The 18,712-nt window shown below is 32.7% G+C and overlaps 1 protein-coding gene across 2 annotated transcripts in view; it reads left to right on the forward strand.

The window, feature by feature from the left end:
- Positions 1 to 18,712, forward strand: part of LOC126772669 (tyrosine-protein kinase Fer) — a 37,995-nt gene that overhangs the window by 13,598 nt on the left and 5,685 nt on the right. For both annotated transcript variants that reach the window (XM_050493117.1, XM_050493118.1), the window contains exons 3-7: positions 14,172 to 14,268; positions 15,529 to 15,730; positions 17,280 to 17,417; positions 17,889 to 18,146; positions 18,322 to 18,532. In XM_050493117.1, the coding sequence (XP_050349074.1) occupies positions 14,172 to 14,268; positions 15,529 to 15,730; positions 17,280 to 17,417; positions 17,889 to 18,146; positions 18,322 to 18,532 (906 nt within the window). The remainder of the gene's footprint in view (positions 1 to 14,171; positions 14,269 to 15,528; positions 15,731 to 17,279; positions 17,418 to 17,888; positions 18,147 to 18,321; positions 18,533 to 18,712) is intronic.

The following is an 18,712-nucleotide window of genomic DNA, read 5'->3' on the forward strand; positions in this document are numbered from 1 at the left end:
GATACCATTAATGAAAGTAATTTGACTACCTTTCAAATTCTTAAATCGCTAGCGTACATCTCTAATTTTACTTAATTCGCAATAAACAATTTTTTTAATAAAATAAACGTATATAAGTGTCCTTAAAGCTATAAGGTAAATAACCCGACCTAGTTCAAAGTGATATCGACAAAGACGGTGTTATTTTACAGTTTTCTTTAGACTGGCGTAACTTCGTCATTACACTTTGATATAAATCAACCAAGTTTATGGGAGCCTTTGCTGAACAACAGCAAGAGACGCTAAGTGCTTTAGAATGAGGTTCATTATACACTGGTTCAAGATAATAACGAGCGCTTAAAGTTTGCTTAGCTGTGTAAATACCGTCAGTTTGATAGCAACACGCGCCGATACGAGGAAATTTTCATTTACTTACGACTACCTAAACATAAAATATTTATGTTTGATTATTCTTGATAACTTTCTGGTTTATAACTAATCCTTCCGTAAATATGGATAAGTGATAAGAAAATAATTGGGAAGGTAGGTAATGGTTTGATAATAGCGTTTTGGTGAGTCCTTCTATTAACGAATGAATGGCGACTCAGTTATAATAGAATATTGTTAATATCCATCTACAGAAATAACTATTTACAATAAGGGGGTTAAACCTTACAATTTGCCATCAGTCAATAGTCCAATAAGTCTTGTTTACTCTTCAAGTTGTGGTTTGGTTTGTTAGAAAAGGTGTTTTTGTGTAAATTTATTTGGTTTTCCTTGTTCGTTCTCTGACAGACCTGAATTGATTAAGAATGCCTTTTGACATTATGCCACGTTTTTTACTATTTTTAATGTAAATATACAAATGAGTCATCTGATGGTAAATATTACTATGTCAGAATATATTTTTAGTTCTCACATGTCTATAGAACACGACTGATGCGCCCCTATCGAAGACTGGGATGTTATGTTTTTGTTTTTCGAAACTGAAATGTTTTTTTAGATCAAACACAAAGAATATGTAAAACCGTTATTTAGTCGTTAACGTTATATTAGTCAAAATATTTACGTCAATAAAACTTGAAGATAGAGACATTTACCTCCTACGTGCTGGCACGCCCGTGTCAACGTCCTGTCATGGTGTTTACATATTTCACCCGCGACAACCATGCGACAACAAAGCAAAATAATATCTACTTCGTATCCTGCCTGCGCATTACATACTAAACAGTTACATGTACCGAGCTACGAGCAGTTGTAGATTTGTTAAAGATTTTCAATAGTTTTTTAGGGTTTTGTTACACGCGAAGTTTGTTATTTTCGTCTAATCTTTTGTAATAATCTGTTGTAATTCCTCATTCCCAAAATTTTGTACCAATCCGAGTGATTTTTATATGTTTTAGATAGATTTTGTTTTACATCTGAATGGTATTATTAAGTCTCTCATTATGTCAAGTAAATGTTAAACTGCTTAGATTAATTTTGTCTTTGATTTATTTTATGCAATTATGATTTAATCGGTAATATTGGTGACTATGATGAAATATTTGACATATTATTTGATAATACCTTATTATTGTTAACATTATTTTATATCGCATCTGTTTTATAACCAGGTCTTTTTTTTTGAGGAGAAGGTTTTGGAGCTAACTCCACCACGCCGCTCCAATGCGGGCAGAATTTCGGGGAAATTAAGCAGGTTTCTTCACGATGTTTCCCTTCACCGTGAAGCACGAGATGTATTATAATCACAAATTAAGCACATGAAAATTCAGTGGTGTTTGACCGGGTTTGAACCCATGATCATCGGTTAAGATTCACGCGCTCTTACCACTGGGCCATCTCGGAGGCCCAACAGTGGGACATTCACTGGCTTTACTAATCAGGTCATGAAAAATAATTAAGAACGCCTTCATTAATATGGCTTAAATTTAAATTACTGGTGCACTTTTTGTTTTAAGAATAAATACAGGTTACTTACTTAATTTTATTCATAAATTCTGTTGAATTGATTTATAATTGTTTTGTTTTTAAAATGTGGTATTTACTCCTTCTAGCTTTTGATAGTACGCTGACGATGATTGACGTCAAAGTTCTTGTAATTGAATATAGAATACAAATAGTTCTGTGAAATTGTAAACTTTGATGTGCAATGTTATAGGTTTGATTCATTTGTCACTGTTTATACTCATGGTGCTGAATGTAGGTTGACTCAGCGAGTTAAGAATCCTACAAATTTCAATACAACGTTGAGTGAGCTATTGGATTTTTTTTAAATATGAAATAGATATTATTTTTATGTGAATACTTAAAAATAATTCAATGTTCGATTTTTCGAAATAAAGACTAAGCTGGCACTATTCATTTAGCACGCTATAATGTTCCTCTTTTTTACATATTGTAGAACTTTTATTAGCTTGAGTAGTATAAACTGGCTTACAGGCGAGTGCATTTAATTGGCACATTTGCGAACCGTGGGAAGGGCCGACGGCAAAATGAATGCCTCGTGAATGAACCTTATGAGGAAAATCTTTCAATAAAACTGTATTAATCGAGTAGATGAAAACTTATCCGACATCGATTTATCTACATGAAAAGGTACAAATATATACTAATTAAACACTAAAACAAGAATTACTTCTAGTACGTTTAATGGCGATTGGATTGCCGATAACAAATCAGTAATTCTATTCTTCAAATACAGTCGATATTATTGGGGTCAAAGTATTTACATCGTCCATTTTGCAATCAAAGCTCGTGGTACATAATAGAGATTTTTATCTAATATATTATAGAGTTGTCATTTGAGTTACGCCACTGCACGTGTCTCGGTGAAAGCCGTTAGCCACACCTTGCGATCGGATTTTCTGTTCATTCACATGTTAACTTTGTTTGTACATGCAATTATAGAGAAACGCTACTTAGTGTGCGATTCTACGATTCTTCGACTTTTCGAACGAAGTTTTTGTGGGTCATACTATCTTAGATCTCATCATTGACAATGTGTAGTTCTACGTCTGCCAATTGATTTAATGCCAGTTTGGCCATATAACGGTTGTCAAGGGCATTTGTTTGGGTTCCAAATATGTATGTGACAATATATACATTATATGCATAAAGAAAATTGACAAAATATATCCTATTTATTGAGTAAACTGTCTCCTGGAAGTCAGAAGAGGTGATCGTCTGAAGGGCGGATGTGAATGCTTCTGCTTGCTTCCAATCGCGCTAGCTTTAGTAACTACCATGCGACGTTAATATAACTCATCATATATAAGTAATTCGTTAGCCGGTCAAATGTTACGAGTAATTATAGAGTCTGTAATTATACCAGAGTGTGCGAATCGTTATGTCTGCTTTGAAGTTACTTAATTGGACATAGAGCCTCTTTTCATTAGAAGTGATTGTAATATTATTTGTGGTCGTAGTAGACTTAGTCATATATTTTCCGAAAATTTGGATTAATACCCATCCTTCTTTATTTCCCTTGAGATACGTTTAATTACCCCCAAATTATATTTTTTTAAAAATGTTTCATTAAATTCGTTACAACAGTTTTCGCATATTAAAAATAGCAGGATAAGCAAGGGTTATATATGTAAATTGGATTTTGTTAAATTAAAAAGAAAACTACATTATAATGACATTATTAAAAATAAAAAACCATATTGTACTACAATTTACGTCGAGTGAAGCTGGCAAGTTATAGGCTAGTTTACCATTTTACAACAAAATAAAGCAAGTTCATACAACTCCAGGCGGTAGTTATGTTGAGTGTGAATATACCGGTGCTTTCACGTCCAAGGTGTATTCCATCCCATACATTTAAACATGCAGTAGAAAGGCGATGAGTCAGACTACCAACAATTAAATATTACTTGTATTACGGGTATTAACCACTATTCGAACTGTCAATATCCCTTTTCATATTTTTCCTCATAGCCATTTAATACTGTTGTGTATCTGTTGTTGTCAATAGTATAAGGAGCAGTATGTTACATTTGATTTAAGTAAGAACTGAATTAATAAGTAAGACCCGTCATAAGGCCTCTATTGGTTATAAGAGTATGAGGCTTAACCAGCCTTCTTATATTAAAAATAAAAAACCATATGCTGCTAGTATTAGTTATAATTTGTACAGTAGCTATTTTTAATATTGTATATATTTAAGAACGTATTATAAATAATTGTTATGTAAAAGCTTTAAGAAAAACTATCGTAGAATAATTATAATAACTTTTCATTTTCTTTTTTTTTAATTGAGCAAATATCAAACTCAATATTTTTAAAATACCCTTGCGTACCGTGCCATATTGCTAAGCGAGTGCCTTTCTGAAATATTACCTCCACCCCACTGACCCCAAATAAGACTTTCTTCTAACAATATAAATTTTATTATAATATGTATATACTATACTTGTGTGTAATATAGGTGGTATAATTTTTCAACGTCCTTTTTATATATACGGGCATTTATAATTTCATAATTGCGTTTAAAAATAGGCTAACGGCTGTATATCTACTGTAGGACAATTCTCTACGGTCGTTCTTGTTCGTATTTGACGGGTTTTCTTAGAAAAGCGCTTTCACCACAGGTAGTTGCTATACAGTATAGGTGTATACGATTGTCTGTTTGAATTTTGTTTTACAACCGACAAAATCTTCGATAAAAAAAGACAACACTGTTAATTAAGGTAAACAATCATGCTTTGTCTTAATAAAGTCTTATTATTTCATTGTTGTTAAAAATCTATATACATATTCAATTTAAATATATTTTTCAGCTTTTAAATGTAATTTACATGTTTTATAATAAATATGTTACGTGATATATTTTCTATTCAAAACAATTTTAATTTGTTTAACACAGTAAATTAAAAACGTTTGCTATAATTGCTACGTGGCTTATAAGGGTTTTTTTTTATAGAATAGGAAGGCGGACTAGCATATCGGTCACCTGATGGTAAGTGCTCACCAACGCCCATAGACATTGGCATTGTAAGAAATGTTAACCATCGCTTACATCACCAATGCGCCACCAACTTTGGGAACTAAAATGTTATGTCCCTTGTACCTGTAATTACACTGGCTCACTCACCCTTCAAACCGGAACACATCAATACCAAGTACTGCTACTCGTAAATTTAAAATTTATAATTGTATCTGTTTGTCAACTTTTTAAAGTATATCATTTTATTAACTTTTTGTTCAGTAAAATATATTTTTACAAAAGGGACAGGCGTACCAAAATATGTATCGAGCGACATTTTCGCTATTTTTTTTTGTCCCGTTAAAAGGTCACTGACACGAATGTCGACTGAATTTTTGACAGAACGTGTAGTACACTTATTGCATTTAACTGAGTGACAGTATTTGTCTCAGTTCTACAGTCCTTTTAAGAGTTGTTGATACTGTTGCTATTGCGATTGTGTTGTTATGGCAAACACTTCGGCCTCACGTACTGAACAGCACCCGATTTAATCTTTAAAAACTAAGGTTTTTTTTATTGAGAACAAATAATTATTATTCAAACTTTGATCAATTTGGTATTTGCTTGGATGGAATGCTTTGAAGATCTTGGCCTTTTTTGTTTAAACGCAATTGTCTCACGATTCTGCGTACATCGCATAATTACGATTAAAGTCAGTACTTATAAAATCAAAAGCAGATTAATTTAAACTGTTATTTTTAAGTGTCGTAAATAAATGTAGTGAGTTGCCCGGAATTCTAAATTTAAAACGGCAACTGTAATAAAATTTAAGTTCGTAAAATGTTGGCAAACACTTTATTAGTCAGATTTCATCATTAATATTAAACTATTATTTATTTATTTAGTAGGTATACACCGCAAACACACTGAAATATACAAATATAAATTAAAGATGTTCTACAGAGATTATTTTTATTCCTGTTTTCCGGATTGAATCAAGAGTGAGATAGTGTAATTAGGCACAAAGAAGATAGCATATGAGATACCGTGTGTTGTGGCCCATTGAGGGTGTACAAATTGGTTTATATTACTTAGTGGCATTGTTTATGAGCGAGACCAATTATGAAAGTGGCCTTTTTGATCGTCTATCTTCCTAAAATATTGATTAATTGAGAAATGTAAGGTTAATAAGAATGTTTATATGGTTCCGTAACAGCCTGTGAAAGTCCCACTGCTGGGCTAAAGGCCTCCTCTCCCTTTTTTGAGGAGAAGGTTTGGAGGTTATTCTACCACGCTGTTCCAGTGCGGGTTGGTGGAATACACATGTAGCAGAATTTCAGGGAAATTAGACACATGCAGGTTTAGACCTCACGATGTTTTCCTTCACCGTAAAGCACCAGATGAATTATAAACACAAATTAAGCACATGAAAATTCAGTGGTGCTTGCCCGGATTTAAACCCACGATCATCGGTTAAGATTCACGCTTTCTTACCACTGGGCCATCTCGGCTTTTTATATATATTATATAGCTACGAGCTATTTAAATAACGTTAAAATATAAAACTTAAATTAAACAATAATAAATGCTATAATAGCTATAATGAAGTAAACTTAAAATATTATACACAAAATATAATATACTGGTATGATGTCACAAAACAAAACGATCGATGACATGCACCGATGAGCACGCGCATACCATTTACAATTATGTAGGTCACCATTGAGAATCTTAGTTATTAAAATCTACGTACTCTGGCTCAAATGTCAATATTACTTTGTCATTGTGTATTCGAAATATTTAAATAATGATGACGAAGGCAAAGTATTTATATTAAAAAAATACGTGAATAATTTATTATTATTTATATACAAAAGCACCGCTATTGTTCTATTCGAATATTATAATGTTACATTACAGTAAAGGGCAAGCACCACTGAATTTTCATGTGCTTAATTTGTGTTTATAATTCATCTCGTGCTTGACGATGAAGGAAAACATCGTGAGGAAACCTGCATGTGTCTAATTTCATTGAAATCCTACCACTGTGTATTCTACCAACCCGCATTGGAGCAGCGTGGTGAAATAAGCTCCAAACCTTCTCCTCAAAAGGGAGAGGAGGCCTTAGCCCAGCAGTGGGACATTAACAGGCTGTTACTGTTACATTACAGTAAATATTAAAATAGTAAATAACAAAAAACACACTTATTAAATTTAGGTTTTTCGTTAGGACAATGGTGAGGCCGGTCGTAGCCATATTTATCCTCTAATACATTTATGTATCTATATCTTGCTCCTTTCTTGTTCCGAGAACTAATTTTTTTGACATATTAATAATACATGATTGATATTTGTTTAATTATCAATTCCAAACATATGGTTTACATAATATTTGTATATTAATATGATATAAAGCGTGTGCTTAATGCATTATAATCATATAATGTTATTATATTACGTAATATTTTCTAATATTTTATTTTAGTTTATACAATAAATTAATATGCTGCTATACTATGGCCTAAAAAGCTTTTAAAAACATAGCTTATTATAGCATAGTTGTTAAGAGTCCGGATGAGGATATCTCTAAGAAAGATGTGAAGGAAGAGGGCTCATAACGGTACCTCATCAAAATAAGAACTACATTTTTCAGAAATTTCAATTCAATTTACCATTTTAATTATTTATTGGATATGGTTTCAGTCATTAGTATCAACAACGATATAAATTATTAGTACCTACATGATTTGTCTTAGTTCGTTAATTACATGTATGTATAGACATTTTCAAACTCCTTTGTAAAATGGTTTTAAGTTTTGGCCTTTTACCTGGAAAAATTAAATAGTATTTGAAACATATATGATGTTCCTTTAATAAATAACGTTCAGAAAATACCTAATTGTGCATATGGAGTTTTGTTCAAGATGAGTAGGTGCCACTCATTCCAGTTATTCCAGTGCCAAAAATCGATAAAAAATATAATTGTGCTTTAGTTTAATTTTTAGTGAGCTAGTGTAGTAACAAGTACAAGAAACGTTTTAGATAGCATGATTAATTTCGGGTTTGTTGATTAGGGAATGATTTTTACTTTTTACGATTAATAGTGCGTATGTCGATAGGCAGAGAATACTTACCAATCACCAGGTCGCCTATCTTCGCGATTTAAGTAAATCTTAAACTTATAAAAATCGAAACAATACATAATTAGAATAAAAAAAACAATTGTCTTTTGTTTATTTCTTTATGTTCAAGTTCGAAATTTACGATATCTTAAGAAGAATTAATAATAAAAAGCGTATATGCGTAAACCGATGAATTACAAGTCGTTTGCGGTTTACCACCGAGCGCTGCAAAAAGTTAAAAATATTGCCTTTTGTGTCGTTACACTTTAAAATTCCTATAAATTATTATTTCAATTTCCTTTGAAATAAGTTCGTATTTATGTTCCTTTAAAGGTTTGACTTTTAAAATTATTATTTTAATTTATGCTTATGTTAGTAGTAAGGTAGTAATAATTTAGTAATAAGGTAGTAATCCCATCTAATGTTATAAAATCTAAATTCGTCTCGTTTTTATAACGCTTTAATTTCTTAAATACTCAACTGAACATCATCAAATTTGCTGAGGGGCCTAAAATTTGACCTCACCCGCGGCCAAAGCCGAGGGAGCTGACTAATGTTTATATAAATTGCAATTTATAAAATAGTCAATGGCACGGAGTAATTGCTTTCGGCTTTCCAATGAGTGGCAATTTTGAATTGTATTAAAAATAACTATTACCAATTGAAATGTTTTCTTTTGTGATTGTTATTTTCTAGTCGCCTTCACTTTCTGCTTGCAATGTCAATGTAATGATTATAAGTGAATTGACATGACAATCGTGTTCCGTATAAATTGCTATTGTTAAAACTGTGCGTGCAAGTCACGTGCCACTGGAGATTCGGTATATCATAACGGTTAACTTTTTAACATACAGCCGTCATGTAGGAGATACCGTTAACAAATCTGTTTTTACGAGAATTTATAATAACAACGTTTTACGCTTAACGACCATCACCACAACACAAACGCAGACCACAAACACGACCACAGCGACCATAAGTTATCAGCTGCTTCGATGACACTACATCAGTTGTCAGCTAATTCCCGTCTCCGAATACATGACTTAGTTTTAAGCTAATATTTAATCATAGAATTAAGTTACTATAATTAAGTCCATAACTTGAATATTGAGTATGACTATACTTACTATATTTAAATTATTACTTACTATGAATTATGAACGCTTGAATCTTAACCGATGATCGTGGGTTCAAACCCGGGCAAGCACCACTGAATTTTCATGTGCTTAATTTCTGTTTATAATTCATATCGTGCTTAACGGTGAAGGAAAACATCGTAAGGAAACTTGCATGTATCTAATTTAACTCAAATTCTGCCACACGTGTATTCCGCCAACCCGCATTGGAGCAGCGTGGTCAAATAACCTCCAAACCTCCTCAAAAAAGGGAGAGGAGGCCTTAGCCTAGCAGTGGGACATTCACAGGCTGTTACAAATAAAGATAAACAAACCTTACATTTACATAGTTTGTGTGACTATTTAATAGCTTCGTTATATTATGCACTAAAAACTGTTTTTTATCAACAATAAAATATTATTTCACAGAACTGCTTATATCCATTTTAATTTAACTTCCAAAGTTTTCATAATAACTTAGCCGATATTCAAGACATTATTTTTTCACTAATCCATAAAGAAAATCAAAAATTATTCAGGATCAAATCAATGTCATAGTCTATTAATTTTGTCTCTAACCTTCTTGTGCTCGGAACAGGCTAAACAGCCAAAAGTGCTACATTTATTATCCAATAAAATGTTGTATAGTCTTATCAGTAATTTTAAAACTTAGATTGTGATGATGCTTTAATGTTGGAACACCCACATAAAAGGCACACACATATAAAAAATAAAGTAAACCAAAACAAAAAAACAGATACACCAAAGGCAATGGATGACAACATTACACATATCTAGATATTTAATTATTCGCTAAAATAAACTATTCTTCTAAGTTAAAAGCATGAATTATAAATGACCCGCCGAAAACACAGATCAAATATTTTTCAAAAAAAAAAAATACGCAATTCCATATGTTTCTTCTTGTTGTATTTGTAAATATAAAACATGTTAAATGACGGTGTTGGCACTGTTTATTTTTGTGTGACGTGCGTTGAGTTTTTTCAATTACATTCAAAGATAACGTCACACTCGTATTTCAGAATCAATATATTTAAAGCTGATCATATATATATTTTAATTTATTAGACATTTATATTTTAGATGCTCTGTACCAGGCTTTGTGAGTGTATGGCTTACGCCGACTAAAATATTGGAAGTACATCCAATGAACTACTGAATCGTAGGTCTTAAAAATATCAACAGAAAACGTATAAGTAAACTTGCAATAACAACTCATAACACTTAGAGATATTTATTTCCTGATAACGTTTAAAAGTATGTATTAATTTATTGACGTGTTACTGACAAGCCGTTGACGAGTCATCGGTAGTGACGTAACCTATGTGAGCTTGAGATTGTAATTCCACGTATTTCCGGTTCCACTCGAAGGCAGTATTACAACTGCGTTGCATTTTTGGTGGTTATTGTATGCCGTTTTTTTTGTAATTGATAACTAAATTAATACTTTTAAATGCCGTCAACAGGCAGTGGTAAATGCAATATTAATATATATATTAATATATATAGTAAATATAACATTTATTACATCTCGATATTTTTTACATATTGTAAATTTATTGACGACCAGATCTTGGATGAAACACGTGAAATAATAGCGCCATGCAAAGCACTTTGTACTTTTCAACGCTACCTCCGAGCACTTAACCTTATCCTAATACCTTCTTGAATGTAATTAAGATAACCAACTTTAAAAGTTAAATTTTGTTTCTTCAATTTTGTGTATTATCTGCGATATTCGTATTAGCATTTTTTTATTTTAAAATAGACTTGTAAATGAAATTAACTCTCGTTTATGTTTAATATTTCAAAGATTCAAAGACATGTTGTTTAATAAGATATTAATTTATCATGGAAGGTAATGTTAAACTTTCAATTCGGTTATTAAGTATTAAGTGAAAATTGAATTATGAATAAATAACAAGTCATTTTCAAAAGAACACGGTTTGCGCATTCTGTGAATTGTGTCGACCGGATATGTTTGAATTTGCGAATTAAGCTTTCTTACGAAATATTTGCGTAATCAAAAATATTATTAACAGAAGTAGGTATTTATGTCGGCGAGCCAAAGGAATAATTGTAGTCTAAAATATTCAAACTCATATACCATCGGAACATTTTGCTGATTACTTGATAAAATAGAATATGAAGATTTCAAAGACAACTCAAAATTGGGGACTTCGCATTCGAACACTGTGTTGGATTACCGTGATGTAATATTTTAAGCAGGCCACCGAGTTCTAATCCGGTTCTCTGCTATCTATTGCTATATGACGGTGCTGACAATGTTTATTATGAGTTTGACGTGCTTAAATATTGCTTGTTGTTATCGCATCTCGTGCTTGGCGGTGAAGGAATCGAGCGGAAACCTTCATATACAGAATGTAAACAGCTATACAGAAGCGTGGTGGAGTAAGAATTTGATTTTAATATATCAAAAACATTTGTTTTTGTAGACCAAGTTATATATGATTTAATTAATTATTTTTAATATACTTAGTTTTTATAAATTGTGTAATTTTATGACTCATGCGAAAAAACAAAAGGTTAATAATGACAAGAACATAATATGAATTCCTTTCACTAAATACTCAAGAACGTTTGGTTATCTGTATTATTACTTGACTTACATTATAGTGAGCTTAGAACTTTATATTCGTTTTGTTATCTAATCACAAACTTTATTCAGTACAAACGCTTGCTTATTGATTATCAGAAAATTACTATTATTAAGAATAGAAGTACCTCAGGCGAGACAGGAACAAGCGAAATAATCAAATTACTGGTTTAATTCTCTACCTGCAATAATAATTTAGTGGGGTGGACAGTGGCTTCCTTGCTTCGGGTAGCACGTAAAGCCGTTGGTCCTGCGCTTAAACTTTTTCCGGTCAGGTCCTACTGCCGCTCCAGCCAATTATGAGAAATAGGAATAGAGATTGGGTCTGTGTTTGCGCACACACTTGTGCACTATGATATGTTAGGAGTAATTGTGTCAATCAGTCTGAGAGACATTACAATCATAATATAAAGTCGTTAGTTTTATAATAAAACCTAACCTTTTTTTACCTTTATTTATGAAAATTTTGTACGTTTTACTGAGATCCTTTTGTAAAATCGTACTATATATTGTCCCACAATAGAACTACTGTTTTATGTAAAATATATGTCGCCAATATTTTTTATTATCTTTAATTTATTTCTCTTCGGTTATAAATCATTATATTTTCATTAAAAAATTATACAACTTGGCGTTCAGTATCATCATTTAATAGTCTTATTTTTTATCGCGAAAGAAATTTATCGCTAAACTTATAATATTAGAAATCCATATAGTTTATCATCTGAAATTATAAGAAATTAATCTATTCTGTCAATGAAGAGCCTAAGTGCTTTTTCCCTTTTAAAAGTACATTAGATTTTTAACATTTTACTTTCGTTAACAACTCTGTCGTTTAATATTAAATTTGTTACAATCTGTTTGTTACTAATTTTTAAGTTATTGGCACTCAAACTATTGTATTATATTTCGAAAAGCTGACATCAGTAACCCAGTATGGGTTCATGTTTATTAATATATCATGTTTATTAACGTTTATTGTATAAGCAGACTGGTAAATAAGTCACCTAATGGTAAGAGGTCACCACCGCCTTGGCATTGTGAGAAATATTAAAGATTCCTTTCCCCTCCCGATTTCAACGGAGTCCTAAGCCGAGGTCCGGCCTCACAGGAGGCACCCTTAGGACGCCCGTCTCTCTTGAGCCCTGTGTGGCTCCCAACATCCGGCTGTGTTAAACTCGCCCATCCCGCCCGGTGACGCTGTAGAGGCCAATAAGGCCAACAGTATTACACACTTCGAAAAAAAAAAAGATTCCTTACATTGCCAATGCGCCACTGACCTTGGGAACTAAGATGTTATGTCCCTTGTACCTGTAGTTACACTAGCTCAATCTGCCTTTAACCGGAACACAACAATACTAACTTTTACTGTTTGGTGATAGAATATATGATGCGTTGGTGTTACCTACCTAGACAAGCTTGCACAAAGCCCTGCTTCCCAGTCAAACGATAATTATCAGATAAGACGAGTTATTTACATAAATGCCGAAGAGAAACCAACCAAGAATACATCCCTGGGGTTACCACGTTTAGCGGAGCCTTGAGAATTTTTTACCATGATATTGAATTAAATTGCTCAGGTTTGAAATGAGAAGTGTAAGACCAGTTTCTTTAATGCCATAATGACGTAAGCTTATGAGCTTCATATGACATACAATTAAAGCTTATCTCACAAAATATCTCGAAAACATCTCCTGTTTTTGCTCGGCTGCACAAAAATAATAATTTAATAATATAAATTAAGTTTTTCAAAAATATTGCTAACAGTTGCTTGCACTGCTTTAACTCTATTGATATAGGGCTCCAAACTATTTACTACCAGTACTTACAGTACTATTGTCAGGACACTTGATACTAAGAATACAATTTTATTCAATATTAAATATATAACATAAGATACCTAAGGTTCAATCACTTGAATAATTGATCCGTGTATTTCAACAGAGATCCCCTACAGATATGTTTATTTAATATCATATTTATTATATAATATCAGTCCGATGGTATCGACAAGCGTGTTTCACACACATTATAAATATATATTTTTATGTTGACTTTAGACTAGATTATAATAATATTGTTTGATTTGGTTTGCTTTGGTTTGGGATTTATTAAATCATTACATATAAATATTAAGGCGTATGATGAGCATGTTTATGTATAATCCAAAGGCTCAAATAAATAATAAAGTTAGTTTTTTTAAATCGAGTTATTAGTAAAACAATTTGAAGTGTTATTTCGTGTTGAGTAATGTTATTGCGACTGAAACTGTTTGTATATAGTAGTTATAATATTTTTAAAAATATTACATAATGAATACTTTAATATAAGAATCGATTGTAATGGTATTCAATTTCAGTAACGTTGTTATTTTTTGTTGACAGCTCTCAGAAGAGGTTCAGAGGAAACAAAGCGAGTACCAGAAATGTCTCGAGTCTTACAAACAGATGAGAGCTAAATTCGAAGAGAATTACCTTAAATGTAAGTGGTTCTACATTTCTACTTTTCTACATTTTTTTAATAACTTTTTGGTGTAGGTGATATCAGATATATTCTAATAAATCGATCTGCATAAGAATATAAGCCAAATACCGAAAAAATATCGGATGATAATAGAGAGATTGATTTGCCGGGAGTAATAAAAGGCTAGGGACCAAATATGTAAATATTATTATCATTTTAATAATCAAAGATTAAAATACTATTCATCTTCCGAGATATACGAGTATGTTCGAATCAAGAATTTGGTTATTGTTAATTTATTACACGTTTTGACCGATATGTTACCCTTTAAATCCATTAACCAATCATATTTCATTACCATTCAACGTGCGCTAGTAAATAAACAAAACATTACACCCACGCTACAAACCAACACACCGACACACCGATTATCGGGCAATTGTTAAATTAAACGCCAACAACCATCACCGGAACGCGTGTTCGTTCGACGCAAGTGTTCGTCTATAAACCATAATGCACGCAACATTCTCTGCAAATCGACTAATCTCCGGACATTAACTCTCGATATCGAACGCAGATCTGCCTTTACTGGCGCCAGTGGAACGTAATTTCGCAAAAGTATACCTATTTATCAGTACACGCAAACTCAAGTAGCCATATCATTATTCACGCTATTTTAAGCATTTCCCATTTTCCCTACAGATCAAATTAGTTTGCGCGTCAATGGTGATACTTAAAAAGCATTCATACAAATTGCGTGCGTGCCGTGTATCATTAATGATTTTGATGTCAATGCACTCGAACGCCGTTCATATGCAGGTTCTGTACTAGTATGTAAACAGTTTTAAAATCCAAATGCAAATCATGTCATATACGACAAAATGTTATGAAATAAGAGAGCCAAAATAAGCCATTTTAACATATCATAATATTTATAAAGTACATACATTATACTGTATTTAATAAAGTTATCATTTAAATTAAATATGCAATTTTACAAAGTAACGCACTTTTTAAAAGTAGGAGATGCATAAAAAACAAACACTTCAACAGGTTTTACAATATATCAGCTTACCGTTGAAGTACGAGATTTCTGGTAACATCACTTACATACAATACACTCACACTTCTGGAAATATGTGGACGACAACACAATTGTCAAAAGGGGCTACAAACGTTTAGTCTTTAGTAGCTCTTGACTGCGGCTTATAATTAATCTCCAAATATAAAAGTGTATACTGCTAATAATAGTAATAACGGTCCGTATTCTGACTATAGGTCCAACCAGCCGAGGAGGGCGTAAATTAGATGAGACCAGGGACAAGTACGGCAAAGCTTGCCGAAGGTTACACAGAGCTCACAATGAGTATGTGTTGCTGTTGGCGGAGGCAACGGAGTGCGAACGAGCGCTGCGTACCGCCTCCTTGCCTGCGCTTTTCGACCAGCAGCGACGGCTTGGAGAGGCTACGGCTTCGTCGTGGTAAGTGAGATATTATACAGGAATGGACTAATGTCGATTCGTTTCGTCGTTTTCTTCCGAAAGAATTCCTATGATAAATATATAGTACGAAAATATACACAGATTTTTTATTTGGATTGTGTTAGTCTGTAAAAAAAGCTGCCGGTCTAAATGTGCAATAATATTCTTATATACCTATTAATTCAATTTTAAATAATAAAATTTGAGATGCAATAACGGGGCGTTACGATTATATCATACATCAGTATGCGTTTTTATCTACCTGCTATTCCATATAATTAAACAGACAAAACAACAAGACTTGTTGAGAGAGTAAACGAAAGTTAGGTATTTTTTTTAATGTCAGTAAATCCATATAATTGAGATGTTATGCGTTATGTATGTAATATTCAAAATAATTCCAAGCAATAAAGCCGGATTTCGTATTTACGATGTATCATGTATTGGATATATTACACACGTTAAGTGCCTATCGTTTCTGAGGAGTGGCTATGCAAATCACACGTAAAAGTTAAAACTGGTTAAACACGTGTCACAACATGTGAAAGAAAGATTTTGTTGAGAATGAGTGCACTCATAGCTTGTAGACTTGTTTACGTTTATATGGTTTCTCTAAGATATTTATCTTAGATAAATGGCTAATTGATCTATAATATGATCATATTTAAAGTATATTATCTCTCTTATTTGCTGTTCTTAGTTGTAATTTTCATATGCTACTAGTGTATTTAGGTTTGCATTATAAACCCGATTTAATCTTGTGGCATTATAAAAAAGATTTGTGTGAGAAACCAAAAAGTATATTCAACATCAAATATTAATATTAAAGTAATATATATTTAGATCAAAAATGTCTCTTTATACTAATTCTTTTAATAATAACGTACTTTAGTTTCATACAATAGGTATATAATATAAGCATGTCAATTGTCTGGCACATTAGTCATCATAGTTATGTTGAAATAGAAAACGATTCGTTACGGAAAAATATGGAAACAATGAAATTGTGTACGACTTCTTCGCCGGACATAAGCTCCATATGTCAGAATGGATAGAAATATTCTTACGAAACAGATCACCCATCGCATGGGGATGAGAGAGATGGGTCGCGAGTGTGTTCACTGAGCCGTATCCTGCAGAATCTACGTAAACTCTTTCATAGATGTCAAATAAAATAGGCACTTTTATAAAAAAATTACAATTATTAACTGTAATAATAACCAAGATGACTATAACTACATTAAAAGAGCAAATCGTCTCGGCTTTGCATGGTTTGAAAAAGGTTTTATAAAAAATAATATAATACTTATAACTCTATTGGTGTACGTGGCGCACGCCAGCAAAGCTTCCAGTCGGTACATTTTTTGCTGATATCTTCAATATTCTTCGCCATTGAGTTTATCGTATTCAGACAGACAGACACGGCGGCGGACTTTATTTTATAATATTTAGTGACAACAATATTAGACAATTATATATATTATAAATTGAGTAATTACTATTAAAATAAAATTTTATACTTTATTTTTACTTTTGTAAAATGTTGTAGGAAAGGCATTTTGATGGAAGTGGTGCAGAGGTCCGACTTTGGCACGGAGAAGTTTAAGGAGATACAAAACAAGATTGAATCGTCTGTACAGAATCTTAGGCCGCAGGAGGAGTACAAAGAGTTTATTGAAAAGTACAGGTAAAATATTATCTTCTATCCTATACATATATAGGTATATATTTAAGTAATTAAATAGACACAATAGTGTTAAATTATTATATTGAAAAAGCCTTAAATAAATATCCATCATTATATATAATTAATGAATTATGAATTTGAGATTGTAGGTAATATGTGATCATTTTAATGTTTTATTAAAATGCATGTCAGTGTGTTATTTATATGATAGTAATAATTTGGACAAATTAAGCTAGAAAAATTAAACTAAGCCGTAGCTTATCTAAATTCTGCCACATGTGTGTTCCACCAACCTGCATTGGAGCAGTGTGGTGGAATAAGCTCCAAACCTTCTCCTCAAAAAGGGAGACGAGGCTTTACTCCAGTAGTGGCACATTCACAGGCTTTTACTGTAGCTTATCAATGTTCATAATTCATCCAATTTAAAAGGCCAAACAAATGTATTATTTACAAACACTATTAAAATTTCAGGTCACCGCCCTCAACTCCAATTTCATTCAACTTCGACGAGAGCTTAGTCGAAGACACTAGCGGAAAACTTCAACCGAACCAACTGACTGTTGACAATCTCACTGTGGAATGGCTCAAAGAGAAGTTGACAGAACTGGAAACGATATTACAAGAAAACAGGGAAAAACAAACAGCACTACAGGGACCAGAAATCATTGGAAACGGTGTCTGTAAAAATAACAACACTGGAATGACAAATGGGGTTAATGGAGTCGATAGGTGAGTTACTTGATCGGTTTCGAAGGTATAATCAATTTACCAGTTTTAAAAGTATCGGCTTCAGGTGCATCGAAACTACTCGTTTGTTGATTTTAAAATTTACATTTATAATTTTAAAGTTTTAACCAACATATCTTTTACCATTATTTTTTAAAACGACCTTAATTCCCATCAGACATTCCCCACCGCCGATCCCCGTGACGACAGCAGAGCCCGTAAAGCTGCTGGAGCTTCGCGTTTCCGAGCGCAAGTGTGCGCGACAGGCGGAGATGATCCGCACCGCGCTCGCCGAGCTGGGCTGCGAGGAGGCGCCCAGCGGCTGTCCCGACCTCTCTGCTGAAGTCGTGGGCGTCGACAGTATGGACGGCAGCTCGCCCGACCACCAGGTGATTGTCTAATTCATACGGCTTATTCTACGTGTTAAATGATATGCGACTCCTGTCAATATCTTCAAATAATATTATTTATGTTTATGGAGAAAACGTCATATAACAGATTAGTTTTAAATTTGTTTTCAATGTGATTGAACGTTTTCTGATGTTTTCGGAAGTTTATATCAACCGTTG

This window comes from Nymphalis io, chromosome 13, assembly GCF_905147045.1.
Source record: "Nymphalis io chromosome 13, ilAglIoxx1.1, whole genome shotgun sequence".
NCBI classification, from domain to species: Eukaryota; Metazoa; Arthropoda; class Insecta; order Lepidoptera; family Nymphalidae; genus Nymphalis; species Nymphalis io.